The 26,928-nt window shown below is 40.4% G+C and overlaps 1 protein-coding gene across 6 annotated transcripts in view; it reads left to right on the top strand.

Moving 5' to 3' along the window:
- Nucleotides 1–26,928, top strand: part of BACH1 (BTB domain and CNC homolog 1) — a 205,402-nt gene that overhangs the window by 214 nt on the left and 178,260 nt on the right. For 2 of the 6 annotated variants that reach the window (XM_036219567.1, XM_036219566.1), the window contains exons 1-3: nt 458–1,668; nt 21,514–21,807; nt 24,629–25,969. In XM_036219567.1, the coding sequence (XP_036075460.1) occupies nt 21,574–21,807; nt 24,629–25,969 (1,575 nt within the window). In that variant the 5' untranslated portion in view covers nt 458–1,668; nt 21,514–21,573. Of the gene's footprint in view, nt 1–457; nt 1,669–21,513; nt 21,808–24,628; nt 25,970–26,928 lie in introns of those variants that run through there. The other 4 variants (XM_036219564.1, XM_036219565.1, XM_016139096.2 and 1 more) reach the window with 4 other exon arrangements.

Raw genomic sequence — 26,928 nt, 5'->3', positions numbered from 1 at the left:
TTGGTCTGGGGCGGGCGGCGCGGCGGACCCGGGGCGGCTGCCTTCTGGGCAGGGGGCGCTTAGCGAGCCCTGCGGGGGGCGGCTGCGGCGCGCTTTCCTGGAAGGGGCCGCGTCCTCCGGAAGGGGCGACTCGCACGCGCCCGGTGGCCCGGGGCGCGCGGTCAGCGCTGTTGTTTACGGGCCCGCGCTGTACTTTACCTCCGGGCGGGGCGGGGGGCGGGGATGCGCCGGCGGGCGCGCGGTCCGGGGCGCCGGCTCGCCCAGCCCCCGCCTCTCGGTCACCCGGGTCGGAGCGCGGGCCTCCCCGCCCTCCTGGCCCGCGCGGCGCGCCCGGCGGTGACACATCAGCACCGCCCGCGCGGCCGGGCCCCGGCTCCGTATTGTCCTCCTGCCCCCTCCCGCCTCCCTCCCTCCCTCCCTCCCCCCGCAGCGGCGGCGGCCACCGAGCCCTTCGCCTCCGGTCCTCCCCGCTCCTCTGTGTCGCGTGGAACCAGTCACGTAAGAACGGCCGCGTTCGTGGCCGGGTTAACAAGACCACCTTGCGGGGCCGGGTTTAGCCCGGAGTGGTTTGGAGGACCGGAGCGCCCAGGGCTCCCTTTGTTGGAGTTTTTGCCCACACGCTGTAATTAAGACTCCCACAATATGGTGAGAGACACCAACCAGCTCGGCGCTGGTCTAATGTGACACGAGTGCCACTGCTTTCTCATTCGCGTACGGCAGTTCCATGTCATTGAGTAGAATTGTGGGCAGTGCATTTGTGCTTGAGCCTTCTGCGTTTGTCTGGGGCTGATTCAAGGTAGAGTGTAGTAGTAATTGTGAAAGAAGGCGTGTGGGAAAAACAAGCTGCAGTGCTTGGTTGAAGGAACAAAGGCTGTTTTGTAGGGATGCTTATCTTTTTTGGAGCATTATATCAGTACTGGGACTGTAACCCGTGCAGGACGCCACTACTAGGAGCTCGTTCGTGTATATTAACACTCGTTACATCCCAGCGGGTATGCATTTAAGACAATTCAGAGAAATAAAGGGTGGAAAGAGAGGGCGTGTTAGTGACTGAGCACTTGAGCGCTTCACACGGTCAAGAAGAGAAATGGGAAGAAAGAGGTCCGTCTCTTCCTGGTCTTGAGTCTGGTGCAAGGGCTGGGCTGGGCTTGAAGACACTTGCCACTTCTGCCTTTGGGTTAAAGAAGCCTGGGGGGAGGGGGAGACACTCGTGGTGAGTCATCTCGAAGTAGCATGGTCTTGGTTTAGTGATTACTTCGCGTTGTGTAGTATTTTAACCTATGGCTGTGCCAGGTGGTTTACCATTGTTCAATGTGTTGGTTGGATAACAAGGTACATTGACTCCTTAAAAAAGTGGAGTTGCTGAGTCATTTGTCCCAGCCTGAGGGGTAATTAGGAACAGCTGGTGTGGATACTATCCTCACATGCCTCCACTATAAAAGGCCAAGGAGCACTCAAGAGGGGTTGCTTCAGAGAGCTGAAAGGGACCCAGCTGGGGTTGTCTGTTTTGATCCAGGTAATCCGTTGGTGAAGTGCACAATCACTCTTAGGAAGTGGCCAAGTAGAGCTGAGGTGGTGTTTAAGCGCCGAGCAGCCTCGTGACCTACTGCCTGAGAATGACGTTGTGCTGGAGGGAACTAAAACTGAGGAAGAAATTGACAGCTAGTGGTAGGTAACCTAATAGTATTTTAACAAAAATATTTCTCATATGTATATCGTTTTTTGTTTCCCTTTTGTGGTTTTGTTGTTGTGTCTTATACATCTCACAAAGTGAACTTAATTTGTTCTTCATAAAGACTTCTTTATGAGAACACAGAAGGAGACTTCCCCTTGGTTTTCGTGGCCCTTGGCTTTTAGCGCATATACTAGTAATTTCTGGTGGCAGAGACAATGGTATGGATAGCGTGAGTGGGATTAACAGGTCTCATTGTGTAGAGTATAGAAAGAGCTGTCTAACGAAAAGCAAACGTTTACCCGTCTCAATCTCTTAGTTATGGTGCTAGTGTCTTTACATCTTAGATTGGTTGCTTCTTGCTTTAAAAGTGACTCAGGCTTAACCAGTTCCCAGAGCTAACAACATTCAGGAATGAGGAATGTGGAGGAGGGAATCCAGCCCTTACCTGTGGTCAAAAGATTAACTAATTCTTACTGATGGTTTATTTAAAACATTTGTCTTTGAAAAAAAATGGTTAATTTTATTGCTTTGGGACTCAAGGAGACTAGAAGTCATGATTTTTTTTAAAAAGTGTTAGGTTCTCTAAGCTGGGATGCAAAATTACACATTTGGAAAAAAATATGTAAACTTTGATTTTAAAAATTTTACTTTTCTGTAAAATAAGAAAGACATTACCTTCAAGATACAGGTTAATAGTAGTACATGCATATTATGTAATGTGGGTACATGCCCCCCTTTTCTGTTGGAGAACATAAAGAGTTTTTTAATCACTGCCAATAACATTCTTTCAACAACTGGAGTACTTAAAAAAACTTCCTCTTAAGACCTAGCGTTCTTTCAAAATGTTCTTAATATTAATTTTTATTTCATATTTAGTTCTGTCCTTTTTACACTATAAAGTTTAGAAGCTTGACCGTAAAACATTTATTACACTGTCAATGTCAGGGAAAGGAAATACAGACAATACAGAGTTGCCCGTCTTATTTGATACCATGTATTTGAAATGGGAGAGAAACCAGGTGGTTGGTTCGCTTAATGCATAGGTTCCGAAGTGTAATATGTGAAAGGATCCAGTGGGGATATCTGACAATTATCTACACATTGGAGAGTAATTTTTATATAACAGACTCTTTTAAAATTACTCTGCACTGTTACTCCTTGAAGTCTACATTTTTTGGGTCAAGTGTACACCCTCTTTATCAGGGATTAATAAGAACACATATTTAGCAAATCATTTGGGAAGTGTCATTTCCCCCTGTAGGAGAATGTACTACTTTATTCATAAAAGCAACCTTCTAAACATGCTGGGAGATGTTTACCATTCAGTTCAGTCTCCTAGGCTGTATGTTTATACTCCTGGACTCTGAGAAATGACACTCAGAATAAAGATTGTGAAGCCCTTTTAAATTACCACTTGTCAGAGTTTCTCTTCACAATACTGATCTCTCCAGGACTTATGCTGTAGGAATCATCTCCTTGCAATTTTCTGACTAACGTTCTGTTAATAGGAGAATTGCTTTAATCCTAAAACCTGCACTTCCTGAGTGTTCTACTAAATGGAGGGTGTATTTTCTGTGGTGGATTGGATGATTTATGAAACTGTTTTCTCTTAAAAAACATGCCAAGTAAGGTAATCTACTGGAGCCCAAGATATGGATAATTTGAGCACTAGTTAGCAAATCCAGGACCCTTGGAGAGAGAGAATATTTCAGGACTACAGACTTACACCGCAACGGAAGCTGGACCCCTAGGTTACTCAGATCATAGCATTAACAGAACTGACTGTTAATTGACAGAGATACTCTAAGCGAAGTGGTTAAAAGTGGGAGATCTGGAGCCAAATGGTCTAAGGTTAAGTTCTGGCTCCATTACTAACCTGCTGTGAAGCCTTGGACAAGTTACTTCACTTAGTTGTGCCTCCATTTCTCATCTGTAAAATGGGGATAATGTTAATAGAATCTGTACCATAGAGATTGTTTACAGATTAAGTCGTTAATATGTGTTCAGTGGTTAGAACATCAATACATGCTAGATGTTATTATGTGCTGTTTAAAATCGGGGAAGTGCTTGGTGGCACAGCCACCTTCTGGCAGCCTCCTCGGGCTGAACTGCAGCCATTGATCAGAAGGAAGATGGAGGAGAGCATGTGGGTGCCCAGCTGGTCGCCGCCACCGGAAAGACAACGCAAGTGAGCATTCCGATGACAAATCAGTAGTAGCACCTCAGACACCCGACTTTGAGGGCCAGGTGGCATTAACAGTCATGGCAAAATGCTCTAGAGGCGGTCATTACCAGTTAGTTGGAATTGACTTTTGAAGAAATCAAAACGCTTTTCACCTGCGTCTGGTCTCTTCTCCCTGTTACACTTGAGGATGTCACGGTCTGACAAATTCAGTAACCTGCCCACTGGTTATTAACTCCCCCTGGCTATTAACATCAGGACATAACTTGTTTCTCGATTCTCATTTCTGAGGAGCTTCTTGGGAACATTTGAAGTGTGTTTACCTGCCAATTACTTCTCAGTTTTTTTTTTTTTTTTTAAACGACGTGCCTGTCCTAACAGAAAAATTATCCATGATAGGCATTGGATATGTTTATCATATGATTTCTTGCACCTGTTAGTAATTGAGAAAGGTCGTGTCAAACATGTTGACCCATCCTTTCTACTGGAATGTAAGTTTCTTGGTGATGAAAGGACGTATCTTCTGTCTGTCTTCCGTGGAACGTTGAATGTGCCTCGGCTGTGCATGTTCAGTAAACGGTCCGTTGCTGCACTGGTGGTATAATAAAGGATTCATTTGAGTTTCGTGGTTTCGAAACTTGGAAATTTTTAAAGTGAAGGAGAGAACATTGTGTTGTATCTGTTAAGCCGTGTTAAATATGTACTGGGTTGAAACTCTTTTTCTCATTTAGAATTCTGCTTTCTGTTTTCATCATTGGTGTAAGTATTGAGGAAGCAGCTGGATTTAAATCTTTTAGTTCATCTCCTTAGAAAGAAAATTTGTCTCGTGACTTCTTTTTACTTGTAATTGACTTATTAGAATTGGATTGAGCAAAATATAATTTGGATTGTCTAGGTGTTAAACCTCTTGTGCATCTAATAATTTTCCTTTAATATCATCGTTCCTCTAGAACATCCTTCATTTTGTACAGGATCAGGGACAGTTTAGAGAATATTAATAGGATAATAAAAATTGCCCCTAAGCAACAAAAATACAGTGGTTTGCCAGTACCTGGGTGGTTAATGATCGTTGCCGGATCACAGTGGGCATGCAGTGAAGTTGGCAGGCTGCTGGTTCCTCTCTTGATACTGGCACAGTTTAGAAAATGTTACCTTAATGCAGCTGGAATTGTGTGTAAATTATGTTCTTTTAAAAATTCAGATTATTTTCTTAATGCCTTAGGAAGCTCATTATTCAAAAGGATATTTTGCAATAAAATATTCACAGCTTCTATCTGGTAAAGTTATCTTCACTTTTTTTTTTTTTTAATCATTTCTTAGATTAGATCAGTTATAGTTGACAGTCCCACACCACTTCTCTATCTATCCTCCATTAAAGTGGAATTACACTAAAAAGTGGTTCGTGTGGTGGGGTCATTTTTTTCAAGTCTTTTTTTAGCTTGGACATTGGAAGTATCTCTTCTCCAAGGAGTAAATAGTGTAGTAAGATGTCTTGTCTCCCTCTCCTGCCTTTTTCCCCCGCTGATATCTTCTTTTTACTTACTTGTCTGCCTCCAGGATTCCCAGTGGAGACTCCCCCCCTCCCCCGCCCCCTGCCTTAAGGAGTTGAATGAACTCTTCTTCTGTCCCTGTTGAAATGGGGAGACTCATCCACTCCACTGTTTACCGATATCTTCATATCCTTACCCCTTATTCAATGCCTTTTTCCTCCTCTAAAGAGTGCCAGCATCTTTTGGAAGTCAGCAAAATCAATGAAGGGAGTTACTCATCCATCAGAGAATTTGTTATAAAATATGTGGCTATAAAAGATTTATTAGTCTTTTAATAAATTTATTAGGTTGTAATTATTAGGTTGTCATTCTGTGGTAAGTGGTTTTTGGTAAGATCAGTAATTTCATTAGTGTGTATCTTGCCCTTAAGTATTATTTTTAAAAACGTAAAGTGGCTATCCAATCTTGGCCCAAGACACTTTTCATTTTCAAGGTATCTAATGTCTCTTTATTTACTCTGTTTTTCTGAGGAGTATTCTGAGCATGGCTCAGGGTTCTCCCCTAGATAGAATTTATCACTTAAATTAGAAGAAAAAAAAACTATTGGCCTTTTTGATCATTTTTTCCACATTAGTCAAAGACTTTTGAAGTAGAAAATTGCCCAACCGAATAAGGTTACGTGCCTTCATTCCTGCCTGTCACCGGGAGAAATCAAAGGAAATGCCAGATAGCGATGAGTCTCTCGCTATCAACTTTGCCTACGTAATTGACTTTTCGTGGTAAAGGACTGTCACAAGTACTATTAAAATTCTAGATATATTTATTCACATTTTAGAAAATGTGTTTGCCTCTAAGGGCATGCCTCTTGTCATTGGCCTAGTTTGTTGTTCGTTCCAGACTGCGGGGGGAGGGGCGTGCTAGGGCACCTCTTCCTTTCTGGAGCAGGTTGGCAGCAGAGGACCTCAGGTACTGGCAGACGTCTCTGCCACTGCTCCTCAGGCTCCGTGTGGTGTGTCCTCCCCTCTGCTGAGTTGACTTTAAGCAGCTCCTTAATCCCTGAAAAGTAAAGAGTAAGTGTGTTCTTAAGTTTCAAGGCACTTTAGTCTCTTACACTGTGCTTGGTGCCCCTGTCCCCAAACTTACACACAAACACAAATTCACCTTTTGGTGTGTGTAGAGAGTTGGGTTGCTGACTTCATTTCAACGTTCGTGGTATGCTTACATCTTTGCTATTAGGTTTACGTTTGATTTATGAAACAAATATTTCTCCCTTCATATGCCAGGAACTTTTGCAGATACTGGCAATACTGAACTTTTCAGAAATGACAATCTCGCAGACAAGCAAACCATTGCTATAGCTTGTGTTAATTGCTATACTAGCAAGATGTCAAGTGTGCCTTGGAACCACAGAATATGAGAAGCCTAAATTTCGGGAAATCAGGAAAGCATTAGGAACATCAGTGATAAATGAGTAGTTTAGTGGGAGGAGCAGCTTGTTTTGACAGCTCTCTTGAGAGGCTTAGCAATAAAGAAGAGTAGAGAAAGACAGATTTTGTAGGGGGAGTTTGGGTTTGAAGGTTGTGTGTCTGTCTGTATGCATTAAAAAATACGGTCATTGGGAAAAGGTTGAAGATTTAGGACATGTCTTTTTTTGCCTTACTGGTTGCGAGGTGGCTGCCACGTATTCAAGTGTCATAAGTAAATAGGACTAAGTCTCTTGGAAGAACACACTTTTTTCCTGGGATGTCCTTATCAGTGATAGAAACCTCTTTCCCCACTGCCTCAAGTTAATGCCATCTCCTCCCTATTCATGAGCCAACACTGCAGAAAAGCCCACGTCTGACTCAGCCAACGTCAAGGGAAATGGGACCACTGCAGTGGGCTTGAATGGATCGTGTTTCGTCTTGAGTTGGAACTGGAGCTGCTTCCCTAGAACCGTGTAGCCCCCGACAGGGAGGAGATCTGTGGGTCCCGTCAAGGTTTGGTTAGAAGATGAGGGGACGAATGGCACTGGGCAGCCATCGTGTCATCTTTGCCTGCCGCTTAGGCCACCACTCTGCACAGACACCAACTTCTGAGCAGAAAAAGAAGATGTGGTTGTCTTTGGAATTTTTGGTGACTTCTTTCCCTTTTTATCTTGTTACATTTACTCTTATATCAAGTATTACTTTTACAATCAGATCGATCAAATAAATCTTTTATTTAAAAAAGAGTGAAGAATTGAAAACGCCCTTCTAAACCCTCTGAAATACACACAGAAGGAATATATTTCTTTCAGTATTCAAAACAGTGCTGAAGTTCTTTATCATTCTCTTAACACTTTCGGGGAAAAGAGAATATATAATTATATCTTGTGGTTTCTGATTGTATATATATATATACCAGAGAACTGCTCTCTTTTAATCTGCTGGGTGTGCCCACCTGTTTTATCTGTGGCTCCTACTGACCGACAAGGCAAGCCTGGCTTCAACAGAGTGGATGTTTCTTTGCCTGGGTGGGTGGACATTCTTTGGAACCCAAACTCTTATATCAAGGCTACAAATGGAAATATTTCTTCTCTGCACACACCCCTCTCCTAGGAGGAAAAGCTGTCCTGTGGTTAGCTTCTTTGCCATTCTTTTCAGACTTCAAGAATAATGACACTTTAAGTTTATACATTGTTCTTGTAGCACTCCTAAACTTTTTAGAGCACTTTAATATGTTTAGAGGACTTTCTTGTGTCATTCTTGTTCCTTTTTTCTAAATATCAAGTTTTGGTGCTTTGTATGCTACATGAAAGGCAAACAAATGATGTAAATACATAAACACTTTGTTGTACATTTACAAAATAGGAACTCATTGCTAATGGATTTTATACTATTTGATAATAAGGCTATGATAGATAGGGTGGGCTTCTGAAATGGTATTACGTTTTTGTATAGAATTTAGAAAAGTTAGAATACTGCCAAAATAATTTTGTTTCACATAAAAAACAATATCCTTTATCCACTCAGTTGTTCCTCAGATAATATTTAAACAGAGATATTTCAGCTTTTTCTTTTTACAGGCCTCAAATGATTACTTATTTGACTTAATCTTGTAATTATTGTATTTTGGAAAGTAGCTGTTGAGGGCTTGGGTGGAAAGCCTACAGCTTGGAAGTCCCCGTTTTAGAAATGGTAACTTGACTCCCAAGTTAACATAAATAATAAGAAATAGATTTAAACATTTTAGTTTTAGCTGTGTACATTGAGGTAGTACTGTATATAGCACAATGGGAGCTGCCAGTGGATTAGGTTATTTTTAAATAAATCATTTTAATTTAATACCTCTACTTAAAAAGTTTCGAATATGTGATTCAGGCAATGTTTTAGTTATTCCACTGAAACTGCTGCTTTATTCAATTAAAATTGTGGCTTAAGATTATTTTTACTCTTCATCTTTTTTTTTTTTTTGACTCAAATTTATAATGAGTTGGAACAAGATGGTGTTTAAGGAATGGTTAGAAATTCGAAGGGCACTTATTTGGTTATTGTTTTGTCTTTTTTTTTTCAGTTACTTTGCATATTATGTGTGTTAACTCTTAGACCTACAGAGGGTCACGCTGACCTTGATCTTGTTTTAGGGCTTTCACTTCCTCTAGGTACATAATTAGATTATGGTTATGCTTATTTACAGTTTGAAAACAAACCACGAAGAGCCTTTAACATTTCAATTTGAATATAGGAGATGGGCACTTAATATTTTGTATTAAAAGTAACCTTTAGTGAACTAACTCCTAGCAGTCCTAGAATTTTCCATGTATGGTATAGCTATCGACTTTAAGGTCAGCATAGTTTAGTGTCAGATTCCTTTTAGTGACATATGAGATTTTAAAAATATAATCTAAGAAGTGTTAATAAGAAATTAACCAAATATTGAGTAATAAAGAAACATTTGCTACTCCTTTAATGCCCTTTTCGTCTGTTTGCCATTGTTCTCATCGCACACAGAGTGTACTTTCTTCTATTACTTATTCTTCTACCTCTCCTCACTCCCTCCTCCCACCCCCAAACACACACACGTCCCCAGGCCACTTTAGGTCATGTGGTATAAATTGAAATGCAGTATTTGGACCTGGGGGCCAGAAGAGCTTTTCAGCCTTTAAGTTACCCTCTCGAGGACTTCATCCGTAACAGAAGTGGAGGAGTGGGTCATACTGGAAGAATGTGCTCTTTTAATTAGAAATCTTTAGCCCTGTGAAATTAGCAGTTATCTTGAGCAGATTTGTACAGTTTTATATTTTCTCTTCACCTCGTCGAGATCTTTTGTTAGGCTTACCGAATTTTTATTTTTAAAGGTTCAGGAATCTCTTCGTTTTGTAACTTAATTCTTGGGTTAGTAAAACCTTTTAAAATGCAGTTTTCTTTTGGTCACTTGCATTGTAATGGCAATAATAATGATGATGATTAAGTCTCAGCAATCCTGTGCCAAGCACTGTGCTATGAAGTGCACCAAACCGTTCAGTCCTTACAGTCAGGGTTGATGTCGTTGTCCTTATGGGGAACCTGAAGAGCGTCATACAGAAGGTCGCACAGTCCATAGTAGCCACAGTCTTCATTATAGCTGAGTACGCCTGTCCTTTTCAGTAGTATCCTGTCAGTAGTGTTAAAGCAACCTAAAATTGATTTTCTTTTGCATTTCATAATCCTGTGTGTTAGTTTAGCCCTTTATCCTTTTCAGAGGGTTTTGTGAGACCAGTAGGGCCTGAGCTGCCATCTGAAGTCTCACGAACGCACCCTGCCTGGTCCACACTGCTAGACCTGAGCCGATGGGTCTTCCTCATTCTTTTTCTGTACCGCGGTTCCTTTTTTTCCATGTCAGATCATTTTATTTTAGATTTCTATGCAATTTAATTTTGTTATTTTGTGATTACTGTGAAGATAGCAGTGGAGGGTACTGTGTTTCAGAGTTGCCTGTGAATTTTCTGCGTAGCAACATTCCTCCACTGATGACTGGAGGAATTATCCATGATGAAGGGAGAAAAGTAATGGACATGTTTTGGGAGGCTTCAAGATAAGCAAAATAAATGTGAACTGCAATTTTAATGAAAGCAAATTTTTGTTTATAGTTATTGCCTAGTTTAACATTTTTCTGATTATAAAGTAATATGTGTTTGTGATTTAATAGTTTAAATGCAGAAACAAAGATTATCTACATGTAAACATTGTTAATATTTTGTTATGTTTCCTAACTAGAGGTGAAGGAACCAAGGTTTCTGGACATGTTAAATGTGAGATGCTTTTTAGACATATGTGTAGTAATTCGAGTATGCAGTTGGATACATGAGTCTGAAGTTCAGACAGTAGTCACAATTAGACCAAATATAAATATGAGAGAGTACAGCAAGCGTATGAGCGATCACGTCCTTGCTGTGGGTCTGGGCGAGGTCACCTAGGAAGTGTATGCAAAGAAGAGAAATCTAAGGGTAAAGGAAGATTTCCAGTGTTTAGAGGTTTGGAAGAGGCGGAGGATCCACCAAAGAAAAATTGATAAGTAGCTGCCAGTAAGATGGGAAATCAGAGGTTTTTGGCATCCTGGAAGCCAAGCGAAGAAAGGATTTCAGGAGGGAATGGTAACCTGAGCATTGCTGGGATGCTGTATGAGAAGACTGATAATTGGTGTGTTTGGCCACATGGAGGTCATGGCTCGTCACAAAGTGGTTGTCATGGAGTGGAGGGGAGAAAGCCTGATTCGGGTGGGCTCGAATGAAATTGGGAAGAGAGAGTAGTGGGGATGGCATGACTATTCATGACTCTTGTTGGGAGTTCAATAAAGGAGAGCAGAGAGTTGCATGTAGATAGGAGGGTGTGGGGGAGGGTCAAGAAATTTTTAAGAGCCATTGCAGTATGTTTTGTACGATAATGGGAATGCTGCGTAATTTTTTTCCCTCATTTTTTTCTTGGTGAGACTTTGCAGAAGTTTGTCCATTTTATTGATCTTCTCTAAGAATCAGCTTGTGGTTTAATCAGTTCTACCAAAAGCAAATGCAGAATTCCATTACTAAGGTGCTCTTTTTTTTTTTTTTTTTTTTTTTTTTGGAGGAAGAACAACAGATTTCATCAGGTTCTGTAAGACAGAGAACCAGTGCTCTAGTGATTTGGCAGCTCAACAGCTCGTTTCTTCAGAAGATACCCTTAAATTTTTAAAGAATCTGTTTGACTTGATATCACTGTCAATATAAAATAATAAGCAGTGTGTATGACATTGTTCCCAAACAAGAAGAAATCTTGCTATGTTTTTCCTGCCCTCTCCATTTCCTAGTTTTGTCAAAATCTAAGATTTTAGTTAAAGGTTGATTTTTCTCTTTATCAAAATTTTTTCTATTTACAGAATCTTTAAAAAGTTGCATTGAGTCACCAAATTATCAACAATTTAGACTTACCTGAGTTTTACTTTTTTTGTTTACTATCTATTTAAACATCTTTTTGTTAAAGAAATACATGTTCTTGGTTTAAAAACAATACAGAGATTTATCATAAAGCAACCTTATTTGTTGTGTTGTATTCCATTCCACCTCTAATTCTGTTTTAGGTTAATACTCATCTTTATCCATTTCTTTTATTTAATCTTTTTGGTAGTTACCTGTGTTTCTAAGATGTTTATACCTCTGTTTATTTACGAACGTAAGGCATTTCTGTTCATTTACTGTTACCATGGATGTTGATTTTGTTTACTTCTGCCATCTCTCAACCTACATTTATAATCATTTTATTTCTGTTCTCGGTTACTACCTCTGCACCTCCAATTTTTTAAAAATTTGGTCTCATCTAAATAAGTTATCTTTTGACTCTGCACATCATGAGTCATACAGAAATACTACGGTTCCTTTCAGTTCTCTCTGATGCCCTCTTTCTGCCTGCCAGTTTTATTTTGTCGGAGTTAATAATATTTACATTTCATTCTATAATTGTGATTAAGTCTTACATTATGTGTCTGTTCTCAAAACCAGTGAACAGTGTACATGTTGTTATATCTGTGCAGTATTGGGCCCTGGAAAGCTAAGTAAGTGTGAATCATTGTTCTCTCCCTACCATTTTAGTATTGCCCTGTGCCACTCAAAAAACCTTTCTAGCATCAAATTCGAATAAGAACTAACAATTATTGAGCACTCATTACATGCCAGGCTCTGTTCTGAGAACACCAAGTATATTATTTAATTTGATCCTCCCAACAGAAAGTGCTATCCTTGTCCCTACTTTACAAAAAAAAAAAAAAAAAGAAAAGAAAAAAGAAAGGAAATTGTCAGCGAGATGGTCAGCTGGCAGGGGTCATCAAGGTGTAAAAGGCTATTATTCTGTGCTATCCACACAGTGATCTCTAGAACAGCTAGCTAACTGCTGTTTGTGAGTTTTGCTATAGTCTTTCAGTCCTTAGGTGTGTTCCCTGGTTGCCACTCTCTGTCTTTCTCTCCAGCCCCTAACTGTGTGATCTTAGGTTGTCGTGGGTGAATACTCAGAAAGTGGCTTAGGAATGAGGGTAGCCTTGGAGGAGGCTGAGTGAGTTTTGGAATTTCACTCTTGGGGGGTGGGGAACTTTTGGGAATTTTCACTCCTTGCTTTTTTTCCCTCTGAGTTTCTTGTGGGAGCCCTAAGTTAACTGGGATAGTAACCACTGCACCTTTTCCGCCCATCAGTTGCTGATCTTCAAAAATCTACAGTTTCAGCACTTCCTTATAAGGGAATGAGGCAAGGATGCCTTCTCTCACCACTTTCACTGATCAGTCATTGCAATAAGGGAAACAAGAAATAAATGTGAAGATGGGAAAGGTGTAAAACTCACTATTTGCAAATGACATAATTGTGCACAAAGAAAATGCTAAGGAGTCTGTCTATAAAACAACTATCGGAACTAATGAGTGAGTTAAGGCTGCAGAATTCAAGGTTCATATTTACAAAATCCATTTAATGTTTACATAATAGCAGCAGAAAAACCAGAAAATGAGGTTTAACAAACAAGTTCGTTTGTAGTAACTATAAAAAAAAGACCTAAACATAAAGTACTTAGGAATAAGCTTAACAAAAGATATGCAAGACCTCTTTACTAAAAATATCAGAATAATGCCGAGAGAAATGAAAGAAGACCTGTGTGGGGAGATATGCTATGTTCATGCATCCAGAGACTCAATTCGTCAGATGTTGGTTCTCCCCAGATTGTTACAATCCTAATCAGAATCCTCCCAGCTCTCAGAGATGGGGAGCACGGCATCGGGGATGCAGTTAGCATTGATGTATTGACTAGGTGGAGAGCCAGAGGAGTGAAAGAACAATTAGGGGGATCATTTTATAAACCGCGTAAATGTCTAATCAATGTACTGTATTCTCGAAAGTAATAAAATAAAACAAATTCTACTGGCTCTTACAACTCAGTAATAAGAAAACAGCCCAGTTAAAAGTGAGTAGAAGAATTGAACAGACATTTCACAACAGAAGATATACAAATGGCCAACAGCATATATAAAGATGCTTACCATCATTAGCCATCAGGAAGCAAATTAAAACCACAGTGAGAAACCACTGCGTGTTTGCTAGGGAAGCCTAAGATTAAAAATACCAAGGGTTGGCGAAAATGTGGAACGACTGCAGTTGTCTTACACTGTTGGTGACAATGTCAAATGTACAGTTGCTTTGGAAAACCGTTTAGCATTTTCCGAGTAGTTAAACATAAATCCGCCGCATCACTTAGCTCTTCTAAACCTTATTTACCCAATGGAAATGAAGTATGTGTCCACGCAGATGTTCACTGCAGCTTTATTACAGTAATCCCGAACTGGAAACAATGCAGTTGCCCAGCTTTATTACAATAGTCCGTCAACAGGTAAATGGATAAACAAATGGTGCTAGATCCATATAATGGATATTGTTCAGCAATAAAAAAACCCAAACTACTGATGTACACAGTATGAATCTCATGAAGCTGAGTGAAAGAAACCAAAATCAAGAGTACAATGTGTCATTTCATTTTATTAAAATCATGGGAAAAAGCATGTTAATCTAGAGTGACAAGACAGATTATTGGTTATCTGGAAGGAGGGGATCAGGGAAGGAGAGACCTCAAGGGGCTTGTGGAATTTTGAGGAATGACAGAAATTTCTGTATCTTGATTGCGGTTGTGGTTTTATGCACATATTACAAGTGTCAAAACTCATTGAATTGTACACTGTAAATAGTGCAATTCTATATAATCATACCTCAGAGTCAATAAATAAAATAGTGACTGAGAAATACATGATAAAAATGTGTTCCGTAAATTAGTTTTACTTATATGGGCCAATTCTAGTTGTAGCTCATTTTCATAACAGTCATTTCACTGAGATATAACAATTCTTTAAAGGATCAAATAAGTACCTGCCACTTGTGTTAAGCAAATAAAAGGCTTCAGTGTTTCTAAGTTCTTTGTATTAAGAACATATAATAGTGGAATTGGTTTTTCTTGTTTGGGTTGTGAGTTTGGATTTCCTATGTTCCTTCTTTCTTCTATTTCCTTCCAAGCTATTTAAACTTATTACCAAAAATTATCAAATTTGGATTCGTTGACTTGGGAAGTAAAAAATTTACCTTTTATTTCTGACCTGTTGGTAGGTAAATCTATAAACATCTTCTTCAAACTTCTCTAACCATTCAGACTACTCCCCTCGAAGTATGGCTTCAGCTTTATAATCTCAGAAATGGAATTATACCAAGTAAATATAATAAAGCTCTATGATTAAATATGTAATTTTTAAATTAGGGAAAATAAATGGGAAAAAAATCCTAACTTTCCCTGTATGCATATAACCTCACCTAATGTGGTAATAATCACGAGCTGCAAAAATTGCCTCCATTTAAAAAACAGTAGGGCATGTGTAGTTAGTTTTAACATGGATTGCCAGTGTCATTGTAAATGTCCTTCACAACATTGTCCTTGTTGGTACTGCTGTAAGCCTTCCTGTTACTTAATTCAAACTTTTGTTTTCCATTTTTGATATATTCATCTCTGTACCTTGTCCAGTCATACTAAAAGTTTTTTCATAAGGCTGAGAGAAATGGTTTTAGAAAATGGGATGATCAGATATGATGTTTAAACAAGTGTAATATTTAAGATCTGCAAAAGGTTAAAGAAAATAGAAAACCTTGGTCGCTGAGTTGTTCTTCCTGGCTCTTTCTAGAAGTTGAGTCAGGGCTTGGAATGTTGGGGAGAAATTCTTTCCTTGTGGGCATCTCCACCTTAAATTTAAAAAAAAAAAATTTTTTTTTTTTTTTTAAAGCCCTTAAAGGAGAGGCAAAGCGCTGAAGGTGTCCCCACATGATCCTGTTGGGTCTTTGCCATCCACTTGAAAACAAGATAACAGTCACCTAATTTCTGAAGAACACTGGCAGCCTGGATATTGCTGGCGTATTGTAACAGGATCTGGCTTAGGGGATTTTGAAATTTAGTTGGGGAAGCCAAGGAAGATGGCATGGTAAGAGGAACTTGCCCATCATCTGAGCCATTGGAGACCCTGCCTTGAAACCGAGTAAGGCAGAATTAATGGACAGGGCACTGGAGGGGGGTGGCAAGCAGAAGCTGTAAGGTGGAAAGAGTAGAAATCCAAATGGCTGCTCAAAAGGAGGGGAACGCAGGTTCTGAGGACCTGACCAGGCCGCAGATGGAGTGCACTGCTTTTTGTAGAAGCCAAGACAATCATATGTTGCACCATTTCTGATATTCAAGGTCCCTAATCACTGTGCCCCGCCCTGCACCGTAAACCCTGGCCAAAAGAACTATTTGGGGGATCATTGTTCTCTTTAACTGAATATTATGGTTAAGTGAGAATTGATCAGAGAGTAGTTTTTATTTGAAGACTTACTGCAACTATCTTTAGAAATGTCCATATTCCTGTGCAAATTGATTATAACGATCATTGTCTCTCTCGCCGCAAGACGTCATTTTTACTTTGAACATTTCTAGTTGCGTTATTCTTAAATGTAGAGACTGTTATCTGTGTTTTCACGGCACTTAGTCTGTTGCTCGGTACGGGTATCACTTGTAGAAAGAACATTTGTCATTGTTCGGTGACCGTAAAGCATGTTTGGATGATAGTCTTTCTTTTAAATAATCTTTGGTGTTAGATGATTTTATGTGCCCTTCTACAATGAGAATTTAAAAAAAAAAAAAATCCGGTGAGACTTGAGGTCAGTAAGATCCGAGCTCTTTTGGACACGTGGAATTTCATGCCCATACACAGCATCATCTGAATTTCTGCTATGAAGTGCCGCAGACCTGGCTCCATGATCAGATGTATACCTTAGTTTTTTTTAAAAACTTTGTTTTAAAGTAAATTATCCTGAAAGTTATTAATGTGATAAAGCCACAGCATCTCATTTCATTTTTTTGTGATTTCGAAGTCAGAAACTTCAAGTGGTAATGTATTAAAACCTAAATTGTGTATGTTGACCAGAAAGCACAAGTTATTTCCACATTGAGGTGCAGGAAGCTTTAAAATGCATGTTCACCCTTTATCGGCATTACTGAGTGAGTCAGCAGTTTGCTAAGGTCAGCAAACCTTTATTTTGAATTTTAACAATAGTGCGTATTTCTAAGAACATAGAAAAATTCAGGTATAACATAGAAATCTAAATTTGATGTTAATCAGTTAAGAAGATTTTAGAACTGGAAGGTTCCTTGGAGATTTAAATCTTTTTAGGTTTGAGAAATGTTAGAAAATGACAGACAGATGTTAGAAGGATGTGTGTCACACCTAACTTAGTCATTACTAGGTAAAAATGGGTTACTGACCACTTGGATGGTTTGCAGAATTAGGAAAATTGATTTTCAGATGAACTTTCTGTAGCGCCCCATGCCATTGAGGCCAGGGTCGAGGTGGCTTTATTCGTTCCTCATTGGTCGTGTCTGTGCCTGTAGTGGCTAAGCTTTGCTCTTCTTTGGTCATTTGTCTTGCGGATATGTTTTGAGCTCCCACACGGATGCGCTAGGGCTCCCATTCACTTCTCAGGGCTCTTGCAGAGCTGTCCAAGGACTTTTCTCCGAGAGCTTGTCTCGGTGGCATTGTTCCCATATGTATTAGAATAGCTAGCTGACTGTGCTGCTGTGTTTGGAAGAAAATGTAGATCTAGGCTTTGGATTTGTACTAAAAATGGCCAACTCATTCATTCAGAAGCAAGTACCTGCAGTGGACCAGGTACTTTGTTATATGCTTGAGGGCAGAAAATAAGTTAGGCAAGGTTTTGACATTTAATTTGAGACCTAAAAGGTCAGGAGGTAGACAGCTGAAGAGCAGAAGTCCAGGGAGTGAACACAGCATGTGTAAAGGCCCAGAGGTCGGAAGGATTTTGGCGTCTGTAGGGCAGGGAGGTATGATGGTGAGGCTGGAAAAGAGAGGAGACGAAGGCTTGAGGTAAAGCTGGGTTAATAGAACACCTGGACACACAGATCTGGAGGACATGCTAAGGACTGAGAATTCATCATAAGGATTTTGGAAGAGATCGTAAAATTTAGGCAAAGGAGAAACCACTTTAACTTGGGAGAATAAATTAGAGGGGATCAAGAGGGCTTGAGGGAAATGAAACTTTGTTGCTATTAGTAGCAGCTAATATTTATTTGTTTGCTCTGGGCTGGATCCTATGCTAAACCTTTTACCCTCATTGTCTCTTGTGAACCTCACACAGCCCAGAGGGTGCTGTTGTAAATCCCAGTTCCCAGCAAGGCAGGAAGGATCAGCAGCTTGTCCAGGCTCATTTAGCTAGTAAGTAGTAGAGCTGGGGTTTGAACCCAGGCAGTGTCCGATTCTAGACCAGTGCTGTTAGCCGCTTGGCTTGTGCTTTCAGTGCGTGAGGTGATGGTCTATTAGTGGTTCTTGAAATGGAGTGGATCACACTGGATTTTCCTTTTTTTTTTTTTTTTTTTTAGTAGAACAGAGTAGAAATTGGAGTACTTCACACTAGAACAGATAAAACATTGATATGTGAAAGTTTGTTTCACTTTTTATTTTATATAACTGTATCGTACATGATGAGATTGTAAACCATTGCAAAAAGTAGACGTTTATCTCTGCAAGAGCCAGTGGTATCTCGAACTAGAATTGTGGCAGCGCGTGTGGACAGAACTGGGTCTCCGTGCGAAGAGGCAGAGGACCAGGGATCGATCAGAGATTGGATAGAGGCTCCAAATGTGGGGCGCTTTCACGGACGAATCTCCAGTTTCCGGTGGGAGCAAGGCCAGTCATGGGGTGCCTGTGCGCAGTCTACTTTAAGGGAGACTGGCCTTTTTTTAGAGGGGTCCTCCTGGTGGCCGTCGTACCACCTGATTCTCTAGCTTCTCTCAGCTGTGGCCGATGTACTCGGGGTTTGCATATCATCTAAATCTGTATCTTACAGCAAATCCGTAAGCTGCTGTGGAGTTAGGAGGTGATTTGTCACCCAGATGGCCTAAACGGGTGGGATGAGCCAAGAATAAATTCTCTGTCTGGAAATCGAGGTGAGTGGCGACCCAGGCACACGTGGGCCAACGGTGGCCCCAGAGTGAACGTACGGGACTTATCTGTGCCGTGGTCCCCTTGGAATCCAAAGAACCTTTAGATTCCAGCGTTGAAGGGTCGACAGCCCTGTTTCTGAAGTTCAGGTCCAGTTTGTTTGTTCCTGGCTTTGCGGGCGGCCCTGTCCTTACTCTCGTGTCTGGCCTTTGCGTGATAACCGGCTCCCCGCCCTGCTGCGCCGTCTCCATGCTGTGCAGGTATTACCTGGAAGCTGAACACGGTGCTTGCTACGAATCCTCCTTCTCTGTCTGATTGGTTTTTTGACCTTGGTCAAGACACTTCTTACTGAGCCTCAATTTCCTCATCTGTAAAGTTGGGATGATATGAGGGCACCCATGTCTCAGGGTTATTGTGAGGAGTAAGTGACGTAAGCCGTAGTATCTAGCACTCATATCAGTGTCTAGTGCAGAATTAAGAGTTCAGTGAGTATTTGTGGTTAGTAGTCGGTATTTTTAAGGACAGTTTCTGGAGAGACCGAAACGTTTATGAACAAAGACGGTGTGAAGGAGCCAGCAGAGACAGACAGGCTATACATAGTAAGAGAGCGTGTTGAGAAAAGCGTTAGATTTCAGAGAAACACGGGTGGTGTGAGATCAAGAGCAGACATTAGGGGATTGTTTTCAAAAAGAGAGGAACCTGCGGAGGTCGTAGGAGGGGCGTGCTTTCTGAGATTGGTCCCAGTTATGGCGGTCTACTGGGAGAGATGCTTATTGAGGAGGAAGGTGGCGACTTGGAAGGCTGTCGTGATCGAGGGACAGGAACATACCAAATAATTGATAAATAGTGCTGAGACTATTAATTTACAGTGACACTAGTCTGCATGTTTTTATAGTTTTTCCTGGCTGTGCCGTGTTCAGCAGAATAACAAGATGTAAAAGTAAGATTAGTGTAGTTTTAAGTGTTGGCAAGGCAGATGCCAGGAAAGAATAAGGAGGTCGGGGACTTGGGAGCAGGGACATAGTAAGGCAAGTGGTCACCTGCTGAGTCCTGCTTGGCTGGTGGTGGTGACAGTCTTAGAGAAAGTGGAGGGCAGTGGTCTGTGGGGTACCCCACACACAAGGTACATAATTTCTTTGAATGATGGTTCTTCCCTACTATTCTTAACACTAATTCCTTGTATTGATAACTGAAATATTGAGACCAGTTTTTAAAGGGAGCTACCTACTTTTGCTTCTGTTAACACCCTAGAAATCGAGTTAGTTCTAGGACATAATTTTGAAGTTGCCATGATTTCGTGTGGCATGCTGAATCGGTAAATGACGGGGTAGAGTTTAACCATGTGAGAGATTCAGTTCTTATTGACTGCTTATGATCAACTTAACTTTTCAGCTCTATCGAACACTTTAAAAATAAACACCCACGTTGGATAGAATTTATAGATACGTTTCATGTGTCTGTGACTAAAACAGCCTGTCTTTGAGATGGAATTCACCCATGATATAGGCCTTGTGTGTCTGAACTTTTCAGTAGTCCTTATTTGTTCTTTCATTCTGTTTGGAGTATGGTAAATCCGAAAACAGTAGCATTTATTTATTAGGTCACTAAAGATTTGAGGACCTTTATGGTCCAGGTAGTGAGTAAGATGTCAGAAGAACAAAAGTAAATGATACAGGCATTCTACCTGTGAGCTCGTCAGCTTCCATCAACGTGGGCACTGTGTCTTAGTGGGTGCACTAAGTTTGGAGGTGCTCACATAGGCCGTTGAGGTCTGTAAGGAAATATTAGAACTTGTCACCTCTTCCTTTTAGCCTCTGGTATTTTAAAATATACGTAGTACATATCTGAAATATATAGACCAACATACATATATTGGGGCTACACTTTTTTTTTTTTTTTTTTTTTGCAAGTAGTGTGTATATGATCAAAAAGTGTTTGGAGGCTACCATAGGTTCACATTTAAAAAAATATACATCTTTGATAACTTTCTTTTAGTTTTAACGTTTTAAGAAAACCAAGAGGTTTTTTTTGTGTGGTAATCCATGTTCTTAATGACGAAGTAGTTGTGCTTGTTGCCTATACTTCGTAAGACTTGTTATATAAAAAGACTCATTTCTAAGACTTGGCCTGACACATTTCAGTCTTTTATAGAAGTCATTTTCTTCTTTGTGTTGGAGGGAATTTACCTTTCCTAGAACGCGTCCCTTGTGAGGAAGCACCAAGACCTCCTACCGGCTGTGAGATGTCGGGGTCTGGGGCACGGAGAATTGATGGACCACCATGTACTTGTTCCACTGTTTGGTCCCATCTCAAACTGTAACCTCTGATGACCCCCCCACACACCCATTAATTAATGTCTTAAAGCAACAGGAATGGAGCGACACACAGAAATTTCCTGGCCCCATGTTTGCTCATTGCAGGTGTTTTTAAGATATAAAACATCTCACTTTCAGAGAGCCACGTAATCCTTGGTTCACAAACTTCCTTCCTCCCCTACTCTGAGAACCTTTTTCCTAAAACAGTTAGAAAAACTGCTATTGAGACCTGTTTTTAAATGAGGTAAGTTGGATAAAATGCTTGTAAGTTCTTTACATTTTTGTTTTAGTGATGAGTATTTGAATTTATATTCGACACTGTCATTTTAAAAGTCAATTTAACAAGATCTTCCGTAAACGCAATCTCGCATGTGTCTCTGCAGGTTTGATGGCAATTAGAAGCATGCTTTCACTGACCTTCCCAGCACCATTTGTTACGCAGAATGTCTCTGAGTGAGAACGCGGTGTTTGCCTATGAGTCTTCGGTGCACAGCACCAATGTGCTGCTCAGCCTCGACAACCAGCGGAAGAAGGACGTGCTGTGCGATGTCACGGTCCTCGTGGAGGGCCAGCCGTTCCGCGCCCACCGGTCCGTGCTGGCGGCATGCAGCAGCTACTTCCACTCGAGAATCGTAGACCAGGTTGATGAGGAGCTTAACATTACCCTCCCAGAAGAGGTGAGGGACGAGTTCATGCCTCTGGAAATCACCCTGATTTTAATTTAATTTAACTTAATTAAATCTCTTACAGTTTCTTAATTTAAAAATAAAACAGTCTCCTTGTCATCGAGGCTCAGGAGCAGTTCCCAGGTTCTGCAACAACGCATTTCTTTATCTTTTTTCATAAAATTATGACATTTTATATGTAAAATTATTTATTTGGGTGTTAAAAATATTTATTGAGCGGTTAAATAACTTGACCCACTGTTACGACATTTTAGGAGGTGCTCGGAGAGGTCATCCTACCTGCCATTCTCTCCCTTGGGCCTTTTTCCTGTGATGGGAAACTGTGGCTGGGTTTAGCTTGGAACCCATCGGATACATCATCCACTTCTCTGAGACATGCCTTCATGGAAAGTAGATGCTCCATAAGTCTTCTCTCCTCTGTCTTCTTTCCTGAGATTGTGTCTGCACACTGGTAGAAAAAAAGACAATTTGAAAAAAAGACAATTTACTTATAGAGCCCTGTTTTCACACATCCTGTTCCACCAGCCTGGTTTGGAGCCTCAGACACCTAAACTGACCCTTATTAGAACAGCTTGCTTTAGTGAGTAACTGCAGCTAGAAGAGACTTGAACCTTGTGACATTGGAACACAAATTAGAACCTGTTAACAGGAATTTGGAGAAAATACGTAGAACTTTTTTGTACATTAGGCTCGTGTGGGCCACCACGTGACAGGTACTGAGGCTACGTTGACCATGCATGCTTCCATGAAATTGTGTTTGCCCTTTGGGGAATCAATACGTTGTAGGTTCTGTGGCAGGGGTCGGAGCAAGTAATGCAAAACCAAGAAAATGACACAGAAGGCCAACTGTAGGTCAGCCATTGCTTCTAAGATGTAGCCATGCATGTCATAATGGTCGCATACTTCACACGGTCTATATTTTCAAATTACATAATGAGATTTTCCAAGTAGAACAAAGTTTTACGAGTATGGGAGGAAAGGTATATGCATCCATATATGTGTGTGTGTGCGTGCATTCATTCATTCTAATTTGAGTGTAAATTTTATAAATTTTCACATATTTAAAGTGTTTCATCGTAGCGACATATTGAAAATACACAACTAACTCACTGTCTTAAAAGCCTTTCTTTGATTATTTTAACTTATTTTTTTTAATTAAAATCTTACTGAGATCATTATAAATTCACAAACAATGCAGAGAGACCTCTTGCGCACTTTGCCCAGCTACCTACAGGTGTAACATTTGGCAAAGTTATAGTATAATATTACAACCAGGATACTGACGTTAATACAATACACCATCTTACTCACTTTTCCCTGGTTTAACTTGTGCTTAGTTGTGTGTATGTATATGAAGTTCTGTACAGTTTCATCTTCCGAGTAGGTCTACGTATGCCCCGCCACGTCAAAATACTGAATAGTTGTTTTTTTGTAACTACACCCACTTCCTTCCCACCCACCCTCCATCTCTAACTTAGACCCTGGCAACCACTAATCTTTGCTCCTTGTCATTTCAAAAATGTTGTATAGTTGCAGTCATACAGTATGTGACCTTTTGAGATGGGCTTTTTTCCATTGACGCTTACCTCATTTCCCGCAAGATTCATCTAGGTTGTGTATGTCAGCAGTTTGGTCCTTTTTATTGTCAGGCGGTATTCCATAACATGAATGTACCAGTATTTATTTAATTCTTCACCTATTGAAGGAAATCAGGCTAATTCCAGTTTTTGGTCATTACAGATAAAGTTGCTATAATTATTTGTGTACAGGTTTTTGTATGAACATAAGTGTTTATTTCTCTGGGATAAAGAACAAGATCGTAATTGCTGGGACCTATGGTAGTTGCGTGTTAAACCGTTTTTCAAAGTGGCCGTACCATTTTACGTTCCTCCTGGCAAAGTACGATGGACCCACTTTCTCGGCATCTTCACCAGTATGTGGTGTTGCCGCTATTTTTTATTTTAACCCATTTAAAAGCTGGTTTAGTATTCACAGCTTAGAATGTTTTTAAGAAGATCACAAAAACTATATCTGCATCACTCTTATCGGAACTTAGTGTTTTAAAATTAATTTTGTATTTTTAATGCAGAAGAACAAGGCTTTCTCTGCCCTTCAAGAGGTTCCATTTGCCCCCACCCTGCAGAGGCGGGTTCATTGTAAATGTACAAGTTTCTGCTATAAGTTTTCTGAATTTACGCATCTTTGCCGAAACAGTGCTAGGCATGATGATTAGAATTTCACTTAGATCACTTTTTAAATCTAAATTTTTAAATATTTTATAAGAAAAATTCGAGCATGAGATAAAGATAACAGTTACCATTTACTGTGCATTTACCATCAATCAGGACTACTTTAAGTACTTTAGATGTATTTTATCCTTAAAACATTCACTTTTGTAATTGTTAGCAGTTTGGAGTTGGGAATATAGCGGCTCCTGGAGCTAGGCTGGCGACAGACACCTGGCACTTGACCGTGTGTGTCGCGAGTCGTGTCCATCCTGCTTTCTTTCATAGGTTATCTCGGGTAACGTGAAAAAATTCTGATGATGTTCGTGTCTTCATTTACCTCATATGAGTAAACCATGATCCGTGTGTCAGTGAGAAATGTCCTAACGAATAGTGTGCGATAAGCATGCTTTTCCAGACTCTCTTAGCTTTACGTTTCTCAGATTTTTTTTTTCTATCAAATTAAAATGCCCGTTTTATAATTATCACAAATAAGTTATTCATCTCTACTCCCCTTCTAGTTCTCTTGTATTATCTGCTGGACGACTTTCAAGTGATGCCTTTGTTTTTATTTTGTATATTAACAGGTGACAGTTAAAGGATTTGAACCTTTAATTCAGTTTGCCTACACTGCCAAACTGTTTTTAAATAAGGAGAATGTGGATGAAGTGTGCAAGTGTGTGGAATTTTTAGGTGTGCATGATATCGAAGAATCCTGCTTTCAGTTTCTCAAATTTAAGTTTTTGGACTCCACCTCAGACCAGCAGGAATGCCCAAGAAAAAAATGCTTTCCACCACACTGTCAGAATACAGACCTTAAATTTTCACTTTTGGACCAGAGGGATTTAGAAATTGATGAAGTGGAGAAACTTTTGGAAAATAAAAATGTTCAGACTCCTCCGTGTAAACTCCGTGGGTATCAAGGTAATGCAAAAATATCACCTCCTCTGCAAGACAGTGCTAGTCAGACATGTGAGTCCATGTGCTTAGAAAAGGATGCTGCTCTGGCTTTGCCATCTTTATGCCCCAAATACCGAAAATTCCAAAAAGCATTTGGAACTGACCGAGTTCGTACTGTGGAATCCGGTGTCAAAGACGTTCACACTTCTGTTCACCCAAATGAGACATCTGAAAATGAATGTCTGGGAGGAAGCCAGGACTGTGCAGATCTGCAGGTGGTTTTAAAATGTGAGGACAGTAAATTAGCAATGGAACATGAAGAAGCCAAGAAAGATCCCGCTTCTCGGTGCCCATCAGAAAAAGCGGAAGTGACCCCTTTCCCCCATAATTCTTCTACAGACCCGCCCGGGCTCTATTCTCTGTCTCTTATACACACTTACGACCAGTATGGTGACTTGAATTTTGCTGGTATGCAAAACGCAACAGTGTTAACAGAAAAGCCTTTGTCAGGTCCAGATGTTGGAGAAGAGAAAACATTTGGTGAAAGTCAAGATTTACATTTGAAATCCGACCCTGGCCCCAGAGAGGACAGTAACCTTGCCTGCTGCGATCGGAGCAGCGTGGAACGAGAAGTGGCGGAGCACCTAGCAAAAGGCTTCTGGAGTGACATTTGCAGCACGGACTCTCCCTGCCAAATGCAGTTATCACCTGCCGTGGCCAAAGATGGTTCGGAACAGATCTATTCACAGAAACGGTCCGAGTGTCCCTGGCTAGGTATCAGGATTAGCGAAAGCCCAGAACCGGGTCAGAGGACTTTTGCAACATTGAGTTCTGTCAACTGCCCTTTCATAAGCACTCTGAGTACCGAAGCCTGCTCAAGCAGTTTGGAAATTGGAAATGATGATTATGTTTCAGAACCTCAGCAGGAGCCTTGTCCCTACGCTTGTGTGATCAGCTTGGGGGACGACTCTGAGACGGATACCGAAGGAGACAGTGAACCGTGTTCAGCCAGAGAACAAGAATGTGAGGTGAGAGGGACGTGAGTGGGTCACTTAGTCATCATTTCACCACCGTTAATGGTGATTCGCTCTGTGTCAGCTCCTGTTGCACCACTAGGGAAATGAGCAGGCTCGGGGAGGGAGGAGGAGGGAACCCGCACGCAGTTCTCAAGCCACGTGACCCATTCCACAAGCGTGACGAAGTCAGGAACTTCCACGTTCAGATATTTCAGGCAGGTGTGTTTATGTTAACCCTGGCGTGGATTCACACGTTGGCTGTTTAACTGTTTATATGAAATGCCATGCCCAGGAGGAAGAGGAAAGATGATTCTGTGATCATTACATGGTAACTTCTGGGAAAATGTAGCATATATTCAGTCTTTTTCATTTTCACAAGGATCTCTAGACCTAGGACTAGTCACTTGGCAGTGACTTAGCAGTGACTAGTTTCAGGAATGTGGCTTTAAATGCAGAATTTTCTTTACATTAGGTTTTCATAGCCATTATTTTTTTCTTATTTTATTTTAGCCCTTTCATCTATTAATTTAATGAATTTCTTAATAATTTAGCATGTGTTACATGTATTTGGGGTGATATTGATCATACTAAGCTTGATCCGTGTACTTTGTGTACAAATTTTGTATTTGACAGCTGTTTTTTCTTTGTTTTTTGTTTTTTTGGTAAAAACATTACTGCGATTCCAGTAATAATAAGGGCTTGTGAGTTCTTTATCATTTTCTTTGGTTTTACACCTGTTAGATGACACAGGTTTGAAAGAGTATAAGATTTTTTTCTCCTTACCTTTGGAAGGAGCTCATTGGTGATTTAAGAATATGCGTGCATGAGTTATAGCTATAGATTTCTGTGTGACATTTATAAATCCATTGTTTGGAACTATGAAAAGAATGTTAAAAATAAAATATTTAAGAAATTTTAAAACATTTTAATTTTTATAACAAACTAGGTTGCCAGAGAAACTGACCAGTGTT

The sequence above is a fragment of the Rousettus aegyptiacus genome, unplaced genomic scaffold (assembly GCF_014176215.1).
Source record: "Rousettus aegyptiacus isolate mRouAeg1 unplaced genomic scaffold, mRouAeg1.p scaffold_m13_p_4, whole genome shotgun sequence".
Taxonomy (NCBI): domain Eukaryota; kingdom Metazoa; phylum Chordata; class Mammalia; order Chiroptera; family Pteropodidae; genus Rousettus; species Rousettus aegyptiacus.
The sequence above is the reverse complement of the archived record's forward strand: the minus strand, read 5'-3'. Positions and strand labels throughout refer to the sequence as shown.